The following is an 18,580-nucleotide window of genomic DNA, read 5'->3' as shown; positions in this document are numbered from 1 at the left end:
AGTGTGGGGGACATGTGACATCAGCACTTGGAGTGGGAACCCACAGAGAGGGACACAGAGAGCTCTTTCTGAGGGGATCCTGCTGCTTTGCAGCAGTTCAGGGGCCTTTAAATATCTTTTGAGGGTTTTGCTCCTATTTTTCTTTGGCTGAGTTGACCCTCTTGAAATCAGGGGGATGAGATGACTCTATTGACGGAAAAATCCTATTGTTTTATGTCTGTTTTAGTGGTTCTAAATGGCTCCAAAGAGTTCCTCCCCACCCCGCCCCGCCTTCATTCTGGGGGTCTCAGTGACCCCCTGGCTCCACTGCTGCCTGAGGGAGGTTATAATCCCCAATTCTGCCGTGTTGGACGTGGCTTGTGGGGGACCGATATTCATTTACAAGTTACCTGTAGGAGGGAATCTCCCCTTCCTCCAGACCAGCTGGGTTGGGGCTGGGACCCCTCCCCACACAGGGAGCATCCACAGTATTTTGCGAGGGTATGGGAGTCATTGCGCACTGGGATCAGCGCAGCTGGTGTCACAGAATGCCAGAATGTGATGAGTGGGAAGGGGCCCGCAAGGATCATGTAGTCCAAACCTCAGCCCTGCACAGGTCCATCCCCAAGAGTCACATCCTGTGCCCCAGAGCATCATCCAAACACTCCTGGAGCTCTGGCAGCCTTGGGGCTGTGCCCACTGCCCTGGGGAGCCTGTTCAGTGCCCCCCAGCCTCTGGGGGAAGAACCTCTTTGGAAGATCCAACCTGACTCTGCCCTGACACAACTTCAGGCCATTCCCTGGGTGCTGTCCCTGGTTCCCACAGAGCAGAGATCAGTGCCTGCCCCTCCTCTGGCCCTGCCCAGGAAATTTAACCTGCAATGAGATGTCTCCTCAGTCTCCTCTTGTGCAGCTGAACACACCAAGTGCCCTCAGCTGCTCCTCACACCTTTCCCCTGCAGGCCCTTGCCCATCTTGGTTGCCTCTCCTGGACACTCTGCAATGGCTCAATCTCTTCCTTCTGTTTTGGTGCCCCAAAGTGCCTCAATATTGCAAGGGACATAAATGCCAGGCCTGAGGGTTCCCAGGGGCCACTGTGACACAGGAGGGCCTCATGGAACCCAGGGGACACTGTGACACTGCAGGGCCTCCTGGAACCCAAGGGGACACTGTGGCACTGCAGGGCCTGCTGTAACCCAGACCACACTGTGACACTGCAGGGCCTCCTGGAATCCAGGGGACATTGTGACTCGGCAGGGCCCAGGGCACACTGTCACACACACAGAACCAGCCAGCCCTGCCCGGCAGCAGCACAGAGGGCAATTCAGGGCCCCTGGCACCCCTGGCGCCACAGGAGGAGCCCAATTGGCCTCTCTGTGTCCAGCAGCAAAGGCAGACACAGCCCTGGCACAAGGGGCAGCTGCAGATGCTCCTCACTCTGCCCAGCAGGGCACACACACACACCCCCTGGCAGAGCAGGAGGCACATCCAGCTGCTCCTGAGCCAGCACTTGGCACAGCCCATGTGCCCCTCCAGGCCTGCACAGCTCCCTCTGTCCCACCATCACCTCGAGCAGCTGCCCTGCACCTCTGGGGCTGCTCCCTGTCACTTCTCATCTTGAAATTGAAGGTCAGGACTCCAGCAGATCCCTTCTCTCTTTCCACTCATGATGATGCCACATACCCTGTGGGGTGGGTTCAGCATTGGTGTCAGAAGAACTGGCAGCACAGGGTGAAACCCATCTGGGCTGCTGTTTTGTTGCAAAGGTATCACTGCCTGGGTGGAGCACCGGCAGTGAAGGTGTGCAATGGGGATGCTTCTGTACCCAAGAGTCAGGTCCCTGAAGAACAGCAGAATAACCTGCAGGTTGGTCAGGCTGCTGCCATTGAAGGGGCTCAGGTGCCTTGGCATTGGCAGCACAAGGGGGAATTATTCCTGGCTCCATGGACTCAGGACACCTCGGGCCGTCAAGGCAGAGATGGAACATATGGTTGGGCTTGTGATTGAGGGGTGGGCTTAGCCATGGACACTGTTGCACAGGGTATCCATGAATGTGAAATGTGCTGCAGTTACACAGGCCAAGCAGGTGGATCCTCTTTGGGATGGAGGCGGATGGCTGGAATAGAAATAAGGGCAGGCCTGGAAAACTGACTATCACACTGCCCCAAATCCTTCAGAGCAGGGGGCACGTGCTTATGGTGGTGGAAACAGGCACAGGAAGGCTGGAAAGATCCCCTGTGTCCCATGGCACTGCCTGGAACACTGTCATGGGCCTGGAAGAGGAAATTTGATGGTGACATGGAACCCCTGAAAGAATTGAATCAGACTATGGGACTCAATTCCAAAACCACCGGACAGACACCTGGGCCAAAGACCCTGGCCTGAGTGGCTGACTGCCTTGCCCTGCCATGCAGCAGCCTCTGGGAAGATTGAAGGGTGCAATGGACAGGGAAAGGGCACACGGAGAGCAGTCGGTGGTTGGACCTGCAAACATTGGGATACACATTTAGCAAAGGCCACCTTGTCAGTCCACACTGACGGAATCTGGCAATAAGATTGGGCCTGCCCAATCAAAATGTTTAGTTACTGTGTAAGGGGTTAAAATTCCTGTAGTGTCCATTAAAACATGCTGGGAAAAACACTCTGAGTTGTTCCTGCCTCAGGCCAAGGCAAACTCATCCAGGGATTGCTTTTGTTCCAGGCCCTGGGTGCACTTGAAGAGTGATGTGGGAGGAGAGGAACTCTCGTGTGTGCCTTGAGGGGATTGGATTTGGGGTGAGAATGGCCAATGGATTAATTGTATGGCATTGATAACTATCCAACACTCTGCATTATTCCTTCTGTGCTGGCTGGGTGAGCACCATCCCCCTGAGCACCTCATGGCAACAATCTCACCCACAGCTGTTCTGGGCACCTGAGCCTTGACTTTCCTCTGATCGTTGCCCTCACACCAAGGAACAGGGAACTGTTCTAAAACTGGCCTAGTGCAGCAGTGCTGGAATCAGAACTGGCTCAAATGTGAAACCTGCAAGAGTCCAGCACCCCACACCACCTTCCCAGCTTGAGAGACTGTTCCCAGGGATGGAGGTCAAAGTCATGGCCTGAGTGAACTCATCAGGCATTTCTGTGGTCATTTTATGAACCCTTGACAGAGCTGTTCCATTCCCTGAGAAAGTGATGTCTGTGTGTGTGTCTATCAAAAGACAGAACTGGAGAAGATGATGGGGAAATGGAAGTGTGAGACTTGGATGACCTAAAAGGGATGGAGTAAGGGCTGGATATTTTCCTGCTTGCAGCTGGGATGGAGTTAATATCTGCAGTGCCTTGTTTAGGATTCAGAAGGAGAATAATGTTGATAACACACTGATATTTTGTTGTTTCCTAATCACGTTTTTACCACGTCAACGACTATATTTTTTTGTTTCCTTTCTGTCTCCTCTTCTGTCATAAAGAGGTTCTGTTATGGGTTCACTTAGGTGGGCCTAAATTTGGGCTCTGAAGTTTGGACTAGGCCGAAGTTGTCAGCTGACTTGAGCTGGGCTGAGCTAACAGCTGACCTCTTCTAGCCAGTATTTTTTTATTCCATACCACATTATGACATCATCTCCAGGGAAGTAGGAACCAGTGTGGGAGTGGTCAAGGCAGTCGCTTCTCAGCCCTCCTCTTGGGAGGACGCACGATGCTGTCCCAGGGGGGATGGAGAGGACCAGGCCCACCACTGGCTCACAGGGTATCTCAGGAAAGTAAAATGTGTTGTTCTGGGTCTCTCCTTTCTGCTTGGGTTTGTCTCCCTGGGGAATAAGTCTTTTCTTAAGTAATGTGTATTTAAGACAGTAGAATTTGTGTTTTCGTTAGGAAGTGAGGAATTTGTTCTTGCAGACCTGTGTGAGTGTGTATTTGTACTCTCTTCTAATTGTCTCTTTCTTTCTGTGAGAAATACATGTAGTTTTAGTATAAACGCGGTTTGAAGCGTGTTTTTTCTTTCCCCTCTCTTTTCCTCCCTTTCCCTGGTGTTAGGAGGGAGGCCTTTCTCTCTGTGCTTGGGGGGGTTGGCAGTTTCTTATCTCAAACCAAGACAGTTTCCCAAAAGAAATAAGCAGGGAGAGCTGACCTCAAGCGGCCAAAGGGATATTCCACCCCATAGGACATCATGCCCAGTACATAAACTGGGGAGAGTGACCTGGAAGAGGCTGATGTGGGTTTTGGACAGGGGAGTCTGGTATCAATCAGTGGGTGGTGAACAAATGCATTGTGCATCACTTGTTCTTTCCTCTTTTACTATCATTACTATTATTATTTACCATTATCATTGTCCTTTTTTTTTTCAATTACTGAACTGTTCTTACCTGAACGTACAAGTTGATTACCCTCCCCATTCCACTGGGCTGGAGGGCGGAGAGAGGGGAGGCTGAGCGAGTGTCTGTGTGGGGCTTCACCTCCAGCTGGGCCCCAAACCAGGACACCAGGGAGTTCTCCCTGCAGGCACAGAAATGCTCCCTTGCTCTTATCCAGGGCATCCCCTTCCCCAGGTGAGTGTGTCCACTCCAGCCTGAGCAGTCGGTCCTGGCTCCCACCCTGTGATCCCTGCAGGGCCCTGAGCTGGAAGTGCTGCCCTGCAGAGGGAGGGGCTGTGCTGTCCTGGGGCCATATCACAGGTCCAAAGGGAAAGAAACTTGAGGAAAAGCAAAGGACAGGGAGCAATGAAGATAGACTCCTCTGACAAAGTCACACCAGTTTTCAGATGAATCTCCGCCAGATAGAAATGCATTTCCTTCCTCTGGTCAGTGCTGGCTGAGGGTGGTGTGAGCAGCAGGAGCTCTGCCCATGTGCTGCCAAGGCCTCAGCTTTGCTCTGCTGCACTGGGGACATGAAGCTGGTTTGTGACAACTCTGACAATCATGAGGCAGGTCAAATGTAACACACCTTTTATAACATATAAGCCTTTGTCCTCCTGACTCTACAGCAGAGAGGCTGAAAATGTCCTTAAGATCATTCTATCTGTGTTTTTATATTTTCAACAACAATTCATGGAGAATATTCTACTTAAGGTTATGAATTTTCATGCTTTTGACTGAAATTATGAAAAGCCTTGAGAGAAGAGACGATTTAAATGGGCTCAACTCTCTGTGGCTTAGAGCAGAGCCAGGAGAGTTCCAGTGTCCATCACTCTCTTTCCCATCTGCTCTGAGCTTTGCCTGGTGCTGCATTCACATTGAATTCACACAAAGAAATCTTGAAAAACATAAACCTACAAGTGTCTGTGCAGTGCTGAGAGCAGGGCAGTGCTGCTTCCAAGGGCAGATCTGGAATACCTCCTCAGTGCCAGACCAGAGGTGAAGCTGGGATGGACAGAGCCCGATAAGAGGCTTCCTGGAGAGAAGTCCCTGGTTTATTCACCTATTTGAGATTCAGATTTGAAGTTTATGTGCCTTCTCCAGAAATCAGATATTAATTTGTATGTCTCAGTTCCCAGCCAGACATGCCAGGCCAGAGAATTGAAAGAACAGGATGCTTTCCTTCCACGTAGGTCCTGGTTTAATGTCCTCCCTGAAATGTGCCCTGGGAACTGTCTGGGGTTGATGTGGGGGCTGGGAGCAGTCTCGAGCCCTGCAGCTGTCCCTGACCAAGATAAGGAGCTCTCCGAGGGGCTGCTCCTTCCCCACAGCCCTTGTCCCCAGCCCTGTCAGCAGCTCCCTGGGCTGGCTGAGAGCTGCCCCTGGCAGGCAGCAGAGTCCCTGCCCCAGCACAGCACCCTGGGCTGCCGGACCCTGCTCTGCCCCACAGCCCTGGGCACCCCTGGCTGCACCCCCGAGCTCCACAGCTTTTCCAATGTGCCCCTCAATAGACCCCTCCTCACACATCCCATCAGCTGGGGCTGGGCCAGCTTTAGTAGATGCCTCCAGGCGCTCCCCAGGGCAGTGGGCACAGCCCCAAGGCTGACAGAGCTCCAGGAGTGTTTGGATGATGCTCTGGGGCACAGGGTGTGACTGTTGGGGCTGGGCCTGTGCAAGGCTGAGGGTTGGACTCCATGATCCTTGTGGGTCTCGTCCCCCTCAGCACATTCTGGCATTCTGTGACACCAGCTGGGCTGGTCCAGGTTTACGAGGAGCTCCAACCCCAAAAGAACTGTGGGTGCCTCCTGTGTCGGGAGGGGTCCCAGCCCCACCCCAGCAGGCCTGGAGAAAGGGGGGACACCCTCCTGCAGGTGGGATGTACATCCAGTGTGGGTCTGTTACAAGCTTCTTGTAAAACCTCAGAATTAAGGGATTATAACCCACCTCAGCCCCCAGTAGAGCCAGGGGGGCACTGCAACCCCCAGAATGAGGGGGGACTCCCAAGAGCCATTTATATCTTCTAAAGACCGGGCAAAACCAGCACGATGCTCCTCCAGTTAGGGTCATATCACCACCTCAAAACTATCAGGGATTCACTTCAGACCCTAAATGAAAAAGCCAAAAGATGTTTATAGCCTCACAGAATTGGTGGAAAGTAGCAGGATTTTCCCCAAAACAACCTCCCTGTGTCCCTTCCATTTGAGGTCCCACTCCAAGTGCTGATGACACACATCTCCCACACTCCCTCACAGTGTCCCCCTCAGCATAGGAGGGAACCCCAGAAGCTTGTCAGTCTTTCCAGACCCTCCATCTCTCATATCCCAGTCCCCAACCCATCTTTAGAAACGTTCTCAAACACCATTCAGGATTGCTTTTGGCCACCAGAACAACAAAATGAATGGAGGAGGTGAGATTTTTAGCCTCAAATGTCAGCAAATCTCTTCTTCCCAATCAATTTCCCACAACAGGCTGTGTCCCCATGTGTGATAGTTTTGACTTGCCCAAATGTCAAATAATCACTTTGGAGGCAGAGTCACCTCTTGTCCCCACAAAAAACAAAACAGAGGCTGCAGTTCAGTATGATATGGTATATTAAATAGAAGAGAATATAAAATAGAAACGAAATAAAATAAAACTACACACTAAGAATAAAAAGTAGCAAGAACAAACAGAAAATAAATTTCTACTTCCCCAGTAAAGATGAGGAACTTCCAGAGGGCCTTGGTCTCTCTCCAGGAGCTCTGATCTGACACCCAACTCCTTGTTCATCCAGCAGAAAGGAAGAAAAAGTTCCCTCCTCCAATTGCAACACCTGTTTCCCCCCAGACACAGCTTTTAGTCAGCCTTTAGTAAGGCTTTGAGAGGCTTCTACCTCTGTTGTTAAATAAAGCACTGACTGCATCATTTTTTAGGGTTTTTCTTTGATAGTTTATTTCATAGTCCTCCTGGTCAGGGGTTACAGCTACTGGAGGAGTCATGGAAAGGAGGGAAGAAAGGCCAAAGGCTGAACTATGTTTACATTGAGGCAATTTATCTGTCTCTGCACAGATATTACAAATTAAGGAGGAACTTTACAGAACTATTTTTTTACACGATTGCCCACAATTTTAAAACCTACACACACCATCCAATCTAACAACACTCTGCTACAGGTAAATATTAAGTAATACATATTTCACAAAATTGCTGGGTCCAAGCAGTCTAATTTATCATATTTTTAACTTTATAAAAAGAGATCTTAAGGTGTGTCCTTCCACAGAGTTTCTGCAGCTTCTTTTCTCACTTCTGCACCAGCTCAACCTCTCCAGACAAATTCCATTCTTATCTTAGAAGGTGGCACCTGGAAATTTGTCCTTGGTTCCTTAGCCTGAAAATGTGTGTGTTCCAACATCCTCCCTCTCTTTTCATATCTGAGATGATGTCAGATTATGGTCTGGAACGCCATTGGCCAGTAGGAGACAGCTGGGCTGACCCAGCTCGAGTGAGCTGATAGTTCAAGGCCTGCTCTAAAAACCAAAGCCTAAGTCTGGGCCTAACTAAACCCATGACAGATATAAATTGGGCTCCTTTCCAGAGCCCAAAAGGTTGGCATTCCAAGGATGTTTATTGTGGTCCTGAGAACTTGAAAGGCTGTGTGAGTTGGGAAGGGATTAGTGTGAAACTGGGGATTTTAGGGGCTATTAAAGAGAGTTGATGTGGGATTAAGCGAATTTGGGGCAGAATTAAAAAAGGATTTGGGGTGGAAATAGGGATTTCAGGTGAAATTAGTGAGGATTTTAGGCTAAATTAGGCAGATATGGGAAGAAATCAAGGATGTTATAGGTGGAATTAAGTGATATTTCCTTGGACTTAAGGCAATTTTGTGAAAAAACTAAGGAAATTTTGTTTGAATCTTAGGGATTTAGGGAGAAATTAGGAGGATCTGGGATGAGATTTTGAGGGTTCTAGGAAGGATTAAGAAAATTTGAGCATTCAGGAAATTGGGGTAGAATTACAAGGCTTGATGCCACCAGAAGAAACAATGCATTGAAGAAGGTGAAATATTCTGCGATGTAAAGGCAACAACTCTGCTCTTCCCCATGTTTCCAACATTGGTCTGTGTCCTGATGGAGGTTCCTCTCCCTGCGCTCACCCCAACACCAGAGAGAACCAGGAGGACATGGAGATCACCAGCCAGGTGTCTTCCCAATGCAGATAATTAGGAATGTGGGTCTCCACATCTGTAGCCAACATGGGTCCGCCAATGGGTGATGGAGTTGGAGCAGCGGACAAAGCTCTTCCCGCAGTCGGGGCACTGGTTGGGCTTCCCTTATTGGTGGGTCCGTTGGTGTTGGATCAAATTGGAGCTGTGGGTGAAGCTCTTCCCACACTCATCACACTCCTAAGGCCTCTCCCCGGTGTGGATACGCTGGTGGGTGTAGAGGCGGGAGCTGCTGTTGAATCTCTTCCCGCAGTCGGTGCAGGGGAAGGGCCTCTCCCCTGTGTGTGTGCGCTTATGCCTGAGCAGGTGTGAGCTGGTTCGAAATCTCTTCCCACACTCAGAACACTGAAAGGGCCTCTCCCCAGTGTGGATGTATCGGTGCCTGATGAGGTGGGAGTTCTGGTTGAATCTCTTCCCGCAGTCGGTGCAGTGGAAGGGCCTCTCCCCGGTGTGTATGCGCTGATGCATGAGGAGAACTGAGCTGGTCTGAAACCTCTTCCCACACTCCAAACACTCATAGGGCATCTCCCCAGTGTGGGTCATATGGTGGATGATGAGGTCAGACTTACGGATGAAGCCCTTCCCACACTCCCCACAGTTGTAAGGCTTTTCACTGCTGTGGATGTGCCTGTGGGTAATGAGGTTGGAGCTGTGGTTGAAGCCCTTCCCACATTCCCTACACCTGTTGGGCCGTTCCCCAGTGTGGATGTGCTGGTGCTGGATCAGGACAGTGCTGGTGCTGAAGCCCTTCCCACATTCCAAACACTTGTAGCGCTTCTCCCTGGTCTGAAGCTGCTGCTGCATCACCAGGTCGGAACTCTGGCTCAAGCTCTGACCGTCTTCCTGCCTCTCGTTGGTACTTTCCTCCTTGGAACAAGCAGGGTTGGGTTTCAATATCCTCCTCCTGCGCGATCTCCTTGGCTTTTCATCCCTGTTGACTTCCTGTGCTATGGAGCTGTTCAAAACAGCCTCTGCCAGGAGGTTCTGCTGGGGGGATTTGTCCTCTGTGCTCTCCATGCTCAGCTCAGGGTCTGGGGCAGGAAGGAACAAGGACACTCACGGCATTTGCCTCCGGTCCTCAGGGAAGGCCAAGGACGTCCCCCCAAACCCGGGCCCGGCAGGACGGCATCAACAGCGGGGTTGTCCTTCAGCCGGGGCCATGCTGGGCTGGAAGATGCAGCACAAGAGAGGGGAAAAGGGGCACTGACTTCCTTCTCACCTGCCCGGGGGTCCCGCGGCATCTTCCTCTTCCTTGCAGCCTCCTCCTCCATCTAGCCAAGCTTTGGGAAGGAGAAATTCTGTTTTCTGGGGAAAAACAAGGTGTGACTGCATTGGGCTGGGGGCTCCTCCTGCCAAAGACCATCTCTAGAACTCACTGAGCTTGTTGTGTCCATAAAAATCTCAAAAATTCCAAGATTTAGCCAAGAAAACACAGAAAGGAACTCCTCCTCTTTGGCTTCTCCATTTTGGGGCTCTGGGGGTCCCCGTCCCCCTGTCCTGGCTGTTGGGGGTCTCCTGTCTATTCAGGGTCCTCCCTCTCCAGGCTGCCAGGGCTCCAGAAACCCCCTGCCCGACCATTCCCAGGTTTCCTGTCCCCACACCCCTTAATTCTATGACTCCAGGACAACTCTGACCTCCCTTTTACACCCATCCCACTCTCCCTTTTCCTTTACACTGCCATTCCCTGGACTCCACTTCTCTGGGCACAGGGACACCCTGGACCCACCAACTACCTCTCCCCACCCCAGTCCTGCCTTTCCTTCACCTTGGCACCCTCCTGATCGCCCACTCACAGGCACTGGGATCCCCCTGCACCCCCTTATACTGCACCAATACCCCTGCAACACCATTTCCTGGCCATTCCACCTCTTCCAGCCCCCACAGCTCCTGGGTTTTTTTTCATTCTGGGACCCCTGACACCCCCACTCTTGAATTTCCCAGACCACAGACACCCCCCCCTCCCCGCTTTTTGGAACACTGGGGGATCCCTTGAATCCCTTTTTCTGGACAGTCTGGGTCTCCCTATCCCATGATTACCCTTTCCCCAAAATTGGGGACCCCTGGACCCCCTTTCCTGGGCAGAGAGTCTCCCTGAACCCCCCATTTCCCTTCTTCAAGCAACCACATCCCTCCTTCCCTGGACCTGTGCCCCCCTGAAAACCCCCTTCCCCAGCACTGTGTCCCCCCTGCACAACAAAAGATTCAGCCCCAAAAAAGCCTCGCAGAAGTTCCCGCTCTCTGGTCTCTCCACTCTGGGCTTTGGGGAGTCTCCTCTAATGGGCTTGCTGGGGGGTCCTACATGTATTAGTGGTTCCCCCCTCTCCAGGCTCCCTGTTTTAGTGTCCCAGGGGGGTCCCCGAGCACCCCGAGCAGAGACTCAGGGCAGAAGCCGCCCCTGGGACCCTCGGTATTCCTTGCAGGGGTTTGGAGGGCCCTGGAGTTGTTTTGGGAGGACTGGGATGGAGTTTTAGGGGGATCCTGGGATAGTTGGTGTAGGTCTGGAAGTGGTTTCGGGGACCTGGTGTGGTTTGGAGGGACTGGGAGAAAGATTAGGGGGGTTTTGAAGTAGGCTAGGAGGTCCTGGAGAGGTTTAGGGTGGTCTGGGTGGGGGTCTGAGAGGAGGTTGAGGGAACTTGGGCAGGTCTGGGTGCCCTAGAAGTGGGTTGGCGAGTCCTGCAGTGGTTTGGGGGATCTGGGAGATAAATTTAGGTGGGTACGGGGGAATTTTAGGGGTCCTGGGCGGTTTAGACAGTCTGGGAGAGTCTTGGGGGGGTCTCGGAGGTGGCTTAGGGGGTCTCTCGGGTGTTTGGGGTGGCCCGGGGTGTCTCAGGGGCTCCGGAAAGTTCAGGATGAGATTTTGGGCATCCTGGGGCTCCAGGGGAGTTTGGGGCTTCCCGGATGGGGGCTTTGGGGGTCTCAGGGGTATTTTCGGGGGGCATTTGGGGTGTTCGGAGGCGCATCCTGGGGTGGGGGGAGGGGCTTACCCGGCTTCTTCACCTGCACGGCCAACACGGCCCCGGGGGGGTCCCGGGGGTCTGTGAGGGTTGGGCGGATCGTGAGAGAACGCCAAAATCCGCCCCGAGGCCCCGAATGCCCCCAAAATGATGCCAAATTTTCACAGAAATGAGTCGAAACTCGCTGCCATTTCATAACTCTCCAGAAGCGCCGTCGAGTCCCGCCCTCCGTCTGTGCCGCCTTTGATTGGTCGAATTGTCTGCCCGTCAACTCCTGCAGCCAATCAGCGTCCAGAAATGCACCGGGCGGTGACGGGCAATGGAGTCCGCGCTATTTTGAGACTGTCCCGTACTACAACTCCCGTCATGCACCGCGGTTCGTTCTGGCCAATCACAGTCTGGACTACAACTCCTGTCTCCCCCGCGCCCAATCGGGTCGGTCCCAGCCGGTTTGCAGCCCCCCAAGTGCCCCCCGAACCCCAAACTGCCCCAGAAGTGCCCCCAGGACCCCCAAGTGCTCCCCCAATACACACTCAGGAGCCCCAAATCACCTCCTCGGACCGCGAAGTGACCCCCAAGTTTATCCAGGACTTACAAGTGACCCCTAAAATCCTCCTTGGACACCCAGATTCCGTTGCTGGACACTCGAGTGACCCCCAAAGGTCCCTTCAGACACCCAAGTTCTTTTCTAGTGCCCCATAAATGCCCCTCAGACCCCAGTGGGACCCTCAATTGCCCCCCAAGTGCCTTCCAGGTCCCCAAATCCACCCCAACCTCCCCAAAGCCCCCCAGTCCCCCTTTTCCATGGCCCCTTTCCCGGTGTTTGGGGCTCCAAAGGGGCACTTGGGGGTCGGGGGGGATTTGGGGGCACTTCGGGGGCTGGTGGTGTGGGGTAGGGATTTCGCGTGGAATTAAGGGGACTTAGAGCAGAATTCAGTGGATTTGAGGTTAAATTGGGAGAGTTTGGGTGGAAATAAAGGAATTTGGATGGAATTAAATAATCCTAAGGTGAATTTAATGAGATTTTGCTGGACTTTTAGGGATTTGAGATGAAATACTTGGGATTGTAAAAGGGATTAAGATATTTCTGAGTGAAATTAGGAGATTTCGGGTGGAATTAGAGATACTTTGCGTAGAAATAAGGAAATTTTTGATTCAATTAAGAGGATTTGAGGCGGACATTTAGAGATTTGGGAAATTTGAAGTGGAATTAAAGGAACTTTGAGTGCAATAAATGGTATTGGGGGATTCTAGATGGAATTAAGAAAATTCTGGTTGACATTAATGTTGATCTTCAGTAGAATTATGGGGATTTAGCTTGAAATAGGGGATTTGGGAAGAAATGGGAGAGATTTTTTGATGAATTAAGGAAATTTTTGATGGAATTCAGGGGATTTGGGGTAAAATAAGCAGAATTGTGATGGGTCTATAGGGATTTGAGGTGGAATTAAGGACACTGTGGGTAGAAACATCATAGTATGAGGTGAAAATTAAGGCATGTTTTGTTGGAATTTCTGAATTTTGAGTAGAATTAAGGTGACTTTTGGTGAAATTCTGAGGATATGGGGTAAAACTGGGGGGATTTGGGATGAAAATCTGGGGATAATAATAGGGTTTAAGAGACTTTTGAGTGACATTAAGTTAAGGAACTTTGGGTGGAATTAGAGAGCTCGATGGCACCAGAAAAAATGATGGAATGGAGCAGGTGAGATTTCTGGGGGTGTAAACTCAACAAAACTGCTCTTCCCAATGAATTCCCAACTTCTTTTTCTTGTGATGGATGGTCCTTCCCCTGCACTCACCCAAGTGCCCACAGGGAACCAGGAGGGTGTGGAGACCTCCAGCCAGGTATGTTCCCAACATGCGTCACTGGGAATGTGGGTCACCAAGTTGTTCCCAATGTGGGTCACTGGGAATGTGGGACACCAGGTTGTTCCCAATGTTCCAGGTCCAGGAGGATTCCCAGCACAAAATAAAAGACACTAAAAAACAGCTGAGGTAACAAAGCAAATTTATTGCTGAGGAAAGGAAATGGATCCTGTTCCTTGGCACACAAACAGCACATCCCCAGCCCTGCAATCTCCCCAGGCCAATGGATCCTGTTCCTTGGCACACAAACAGCACATCCCCAGCCCTGCAATCTCCCCAGGCCAATGGATCCTGTTCCTTGGCACACAAACAGCACATCCCCAGCCCTGCAATCTCCCCAGGCCAATGGATCCTGTTCTTTGGCACACAAACAGCACATCCCCAGCCCTGCAATCTCCCCAGGCCAATGGATCCTGTTCTTTGGCACACAAACAGCACATCCTCAGCTCTGCAATCTCCCCAGGCCAATGGATCCTGTTCCTTGGCACACAAACAGCACATCCCCAGCCCTGCAATCTCCCCAGGCCAATGGATCCTGTTCTTTGGCACACAAACAGCACATCCCCAGCCCTGCAATCTCCCCAGGCCAATGGATCCTGTTCTTTGGCACACAAACAGCACATCCCCAGCCCTGCAATCTCCCCAGGCCAATGGATCCTGTTCCTTGGCACACAAACAGCACATCCCCAGCCCTGCAATCTCCCCAGGCCAATGGATCCTGTTCCTTGGCACACAAACAGCACATCCCCAGCCCTGCAATCTCCCCAGCCTGTGGGGCAGGAGCAGCAGGTGCAGCAGCATTGGCAGCAGGGCAGGCAGGCAGTGCCCCTTCAGGCCCTGCCCTGCACCAAACCAGGCCCAGCGGGGCCTCCTCACCCCCAGCCCAGCCCAGCCCTCCTGGCTCCTCTCTCTGCAGGGCAGCTTTGCCAGCTGCAGCACCAGCCCCTGCGTGCCCATCGCAACAGCCCAGGCTGCAGCAGCTCAAGGGGCTGACTCCAGGACAACAACGTCTCTGCCTGTCATTCTTCCTGGGGCACAGCCCAAGCTCTCAGCACTTCCAGCTCACACTGATGGCTCTTTCTCCAGGCCTCAGGTCTCCACAGGCCACATCGACGAGCACAACTACAGACCAAACATTACAGGCCCAGACAGGACTCTGGTCCCTGACACAAAACCTCCTCAGAATAAAAAGCTTCCTCTGCTTCTACCGCTCCCAGCAGAGCCCAGAGCCAGTGAGGACCTGCAATGGGACCATACTGGGAGCGAGGGAGGATGCAGCTCTTCTTCTTCTGTGCTCCCTGCTGTGCTTTTAATGCTCTGCCTCAGGTGCAGGTCCCCCACATCCCTCTGCTCAGCCAGGAAACCTCCCAAGGCTCTCTGGGAGCCCAGAAAACCCACAAGGTGCCTCTTTGTTCACTTGTCCCAGCAAAGCTGCAGAGCCTCAGAGCTCAGTCCCTCCCTCTCCTGCCCTGGAGCTGCAACCAGAGGTGACCTGGGGATGGGGAGACGTGAAGCCAAGCCCTGGGGATGTTTGGAGTGATCCCAGAGGGGGCTGCAGGGCCCCCCCTGCCCTGCTGAGCAGGTGAAGTCCTGCACAGTATCCAGGGGCACTGGCTGTATTTTCCATCCTTCCCAAGGAAATGGGGTGAGAAGAACAAAACCTGTTTGTGCCAACACTGTGCCCCAGGCTGGGGGTGGGCAGCAAACCCTCTGGAGAGCAAAGCATTTGGGTAGGGCCAGAAGCAGCTCAGGAAAAGACACAGAAGGTCCTTTTTATCCCCAGGATTTGCTGCAGGGAAGGGATCCAGCCCCATCAGGGACATTGGCCCCTCCAAACCCGTCCCCCCAAGCAGAGCCCCCCTGGGATGGGGCAGAGGGGCCGAGGGATGTCACTTATCCGGGCCCCTCCGGGGCACAGCAGGGCTGGCACAGATGGTGGTCAGTGCCCTGTCCCTGCCCCTGGGACACTGGGATCCGGGATAATGGAGAGTTTGGCCTCTCTGGAGCAGGAGCAGAGCCCGGCAGGGGGGTGGGCTCGTGTCCCTCCAGGCTCTGAGTCGCTGTCCATGTGTCACCGCGGCCGCAGGAGCCACAAAGAGCCACTGCCGAGGGTGAAGCTGCTCCGAGGGGTGTGAAGGGGCTGTGGGGGGAGAGAGGAAAGTGCTGAAAGGGCTCCTGGTGGTGCATCCCCCACCTCCTCCTCCTCTTCTTCTTACCCCTCCCTTTCACTGCCATGCACTAATATAGATATAACAATGTTAATATATTATATTGTCCTGGGTTGAGCTGGCAAAACACCAACTGTCCAGAACAGAGTGAAAAGGGTTCTTTACCCCCCAACCAGCCAAGGGAAAAAAGAGAAAGAGAGGGAAAAAACCACTTCAAACCAGGTTTATGCTGAAACTAACTACATATATTTATACAGAAAAGAGAAAATTAAGAGAAAGCTACAATATAACACACACTTACACAAGTTATGTATAACAAGAGATAACTTCCCACTTCCCAGTAAACACAAATTCTACCATTTTAACTACAAATCATTCTAGAGAAGTCAATTCTTCAGAGACAGACTTAAGGAGAGAGAAAACCTAAGAACAAACATTTTACTTCCCTAAGATAACAGGTTGGTAAGCCGGTGCTCTGGGCTTGGGCCTCCCCACTCTGCTGGGATGGCAGAGTGTCTTGCTGGGACCACAGCTGTGAAGTAACTAACCAAGTCACTCCCACACACTGGATTTTACACCCTTTGAGATGATGTAGTATGGTATGGAATACAATACTAGCTGGAAGAAGTCAGCTGTTAGCTAGCTCAGCCCAGCTTAAATCAGCTGACAATCCTAGGCCTAGCTGAACTTTAAAACCTAAATTTAGGCCCACCTGGCCAAACCCATAACATATCTATATATATCATGTATTATCTATTTTATTCTATCATTATTACTTTTACTAAAATATTAATATTGTATTAGAATATAAAGAAAATATTATTTGAAATAGCAGTTTAATTTATTTTAATTATATTGTCATTGCATAAACTATTTATTTCTAAATTTGTATATTTTTTAATACTTATAAGAAAATATTTTAATTATGATTATTTGAATACATTTCCATTGCATTTATTATTCATTTATTTGTTTATTTTGTTAATTATATATATAAATTATTATTTAAAATATAATTTTAATTCTAATATACTGATTATACTTTTGTTGCATATTTTATTCATTTACTTATTTTATTTGTATATTTGTATATGTTTTAATATATCTTATATGTTTTTATTTATATATTTGTTTATTATTTTAATACTTTATTTTTACTCACTCTATATTTTTTTAGTTTCCACTTATAAAACCTATTGTTAATTATTCATTATTAAACTGTTGTTGATTAATTATCATCCCACTCTATCCTGTGCCCCCCATGTGCCACAGAACCGATCCCACTGTGCCCTGTGCCCCCAGCCCCTGCTCTGCAGAGCGTTGCTAGAGGAACAGGAAACCTTTGCACAGACCCCACAAACTCAGGGAGAGTGATCAGGGCACAAAATGGGGCTGAAATGAAGCAAAGCTGCTTTTTATCTCAACAGGCCTTGGACAGTCCCCCCTGGGGGTTGCTGGGTGTGTTGTTCACCCGTCTCCACTCATGCCCTGCCCTCACTCCAACCCACACTGGCTGCAGGTTCCTGCCTCGAAGAGCCTTGGGGCTCTCCTGGCAAGTGGAGGTGACCAGTTGTCCCAAACATCTCTCTGGGGAGAGTTTGATGGGATGCAAAGCCACTGAGGAAATGGGAATCCCAAACCCATGGGGCACAAGTGTCTCTGTGCCCTGAACACCACCCCAAACCCTCCTCACCCCCCTGCCCACCTGAAAACCCAGGACTTTGGGGTCCTTTTCCAGCCTTCTCCTCCCTATTTCCCATTTGTGTCTCACTCTGGAGCACCACCAGCTCACAGTGCTGACCTTCACAGCTTCTCTTGCCATCAGCCCAGTTTCCCAATTCCTTGCAGAGCCAGGAGCTGAGGGAGCTCAGGGGATGCAGCAGCCTGGGACACAGGGCTGGAGTGGAGAACCTGAAACCTCCTGGAATGGGCTCAGTTTGCAGCGCTTGGCAGGGCTGGGAGTCGGTGGCCATGGGACCCTCCAGCCCTCGACTCCTCCCTCAGCCCCTTCCCTCTCCTCCCAGCTGGGTTGGCTCCCCTGGGGCTTCCTGGGGCTGCTTTTGGCCACCAAGGGAAGGCTCCTGGAGGCAAAATTGTAATTATTCTGGAGCTTTTCCAAGTCTTTCCCTGCTTTTTCAAGCCCAGATCTCATTTTAGAAGCCACCAAAACGAAGTTTCCCCATGAGTTTGGAAACCTCAACATGGGGATGGAGAAGCAAATGGAGCCCAAAGGAACAGACCCAAAAGTCTTCCCAGAGCCTGAAATAACCATTTTTCTGCACAAATACACTCCCTGTGACATTTCCTGGTTGGAGAAGGTCCATCCCCAGATGTCTCAGATTGGCACAAACTGTTTCCCTGGCCTTGACAAGTCCTGAGAGTGACACTGACCTCGGACACCCTCTCACATCGTGACTGAGGTGAGTCTGGCCCCACGAAATTGCACCAGCCAGGCCAATTATCTGTTTTTTAAAAACATATTTCTACATTCTGCAGCCTCCCCTGTGCCTGGGGAAATGGGGCTGAGCACAGCCAGGGCACTGGGCTCAGTGGGAATGCAGAAACACCTGCGGGGTCAATGCTTGGGCCAAACAGGAGGAAAACTGGTGGAAATTCATTACATTGACTTAAAAAGCTTTTAATTGAGGTTCTTGATATGAGGTTGAAGCATGTGAGGGGCTGGAGCTCTGCAATCACAGGCAGGTGAGCAGGAGACAGGTGCTATTGAGTGTTTCTTCTTCAAAATATGGGCTGGGAGGGACTTGAAATGGCTTATGCTGTTGGGTTTGACCCAATCTTTGTCCTCTTTGATCCTGTGACAGGAGTTCTGACCTGGATCACAGGGATGGCCTCACTCCCACTGGGAAGGGATGAGTCTGGGATTTGACTGAATTTTCTTCTCCCCTCCCCCAAGTGTCATTTTGCACCCCCCACACTCACATTTTCCCCAGGTTTGAGACACTTGGACTATTTCATGAAACAACCACCAATTCCCAGCATTGTCCTCTTTTTTTCTTTATGTTTTTGGTTGTTAAGTCCAGTTTTGGGCCAGCCCCAGAACCCTCCAGCAGTACTT

At 51.2% G+C, this 18,580-nt stretch overlaps 2 protein-coding genes across 2 annotated transcripts in view; one reads left to right on the top strand and one right to left on the bottom strand.

Moving 5' to 3' along the window:
• The window catches only part of LOC139684162 (uncharacterized), a 1,455,962-nt gene that overhangs the window by 643,198 nt on the left and 794,184 nt on the right, over window positions 1-18,580 (top strand).
• Window positions 1-18,580, bottom strand: part of LOC139684161 (uncharacterized) — a 1,434,678-nt gene that overhangs the window by 683,346 nt on the left and 732,752 nt on the right. The window contains 1 exon segment of the mRNA XM_071579762.1: window positions 8,583-9,294. Coding sequence (XP_071435863.1) covers window positions 8,583-9,294 — 712 coding nt within the window.

The sequence above is a fragment of the Pithys albifrons genome, chromosome 33 (genome assembly GCF_047495875.1).
Source record: "Pithys albifrons albifrons isolate INPA30051 chromosome 33, PitAlb_v1, whole genome shotgun sequence".
NCBI classification, from domain to species: Eukaryota; Metazoa; Chordata; class Aves; order Passeriformes; family Thamnophilidae; genus Pithys; species Pithys albifrons.
The sequence above is the reverse complement of the archived record's forward strand: the minus strand, read 5'-3'. Positions and strand labels throughout refer to the sequence as shown.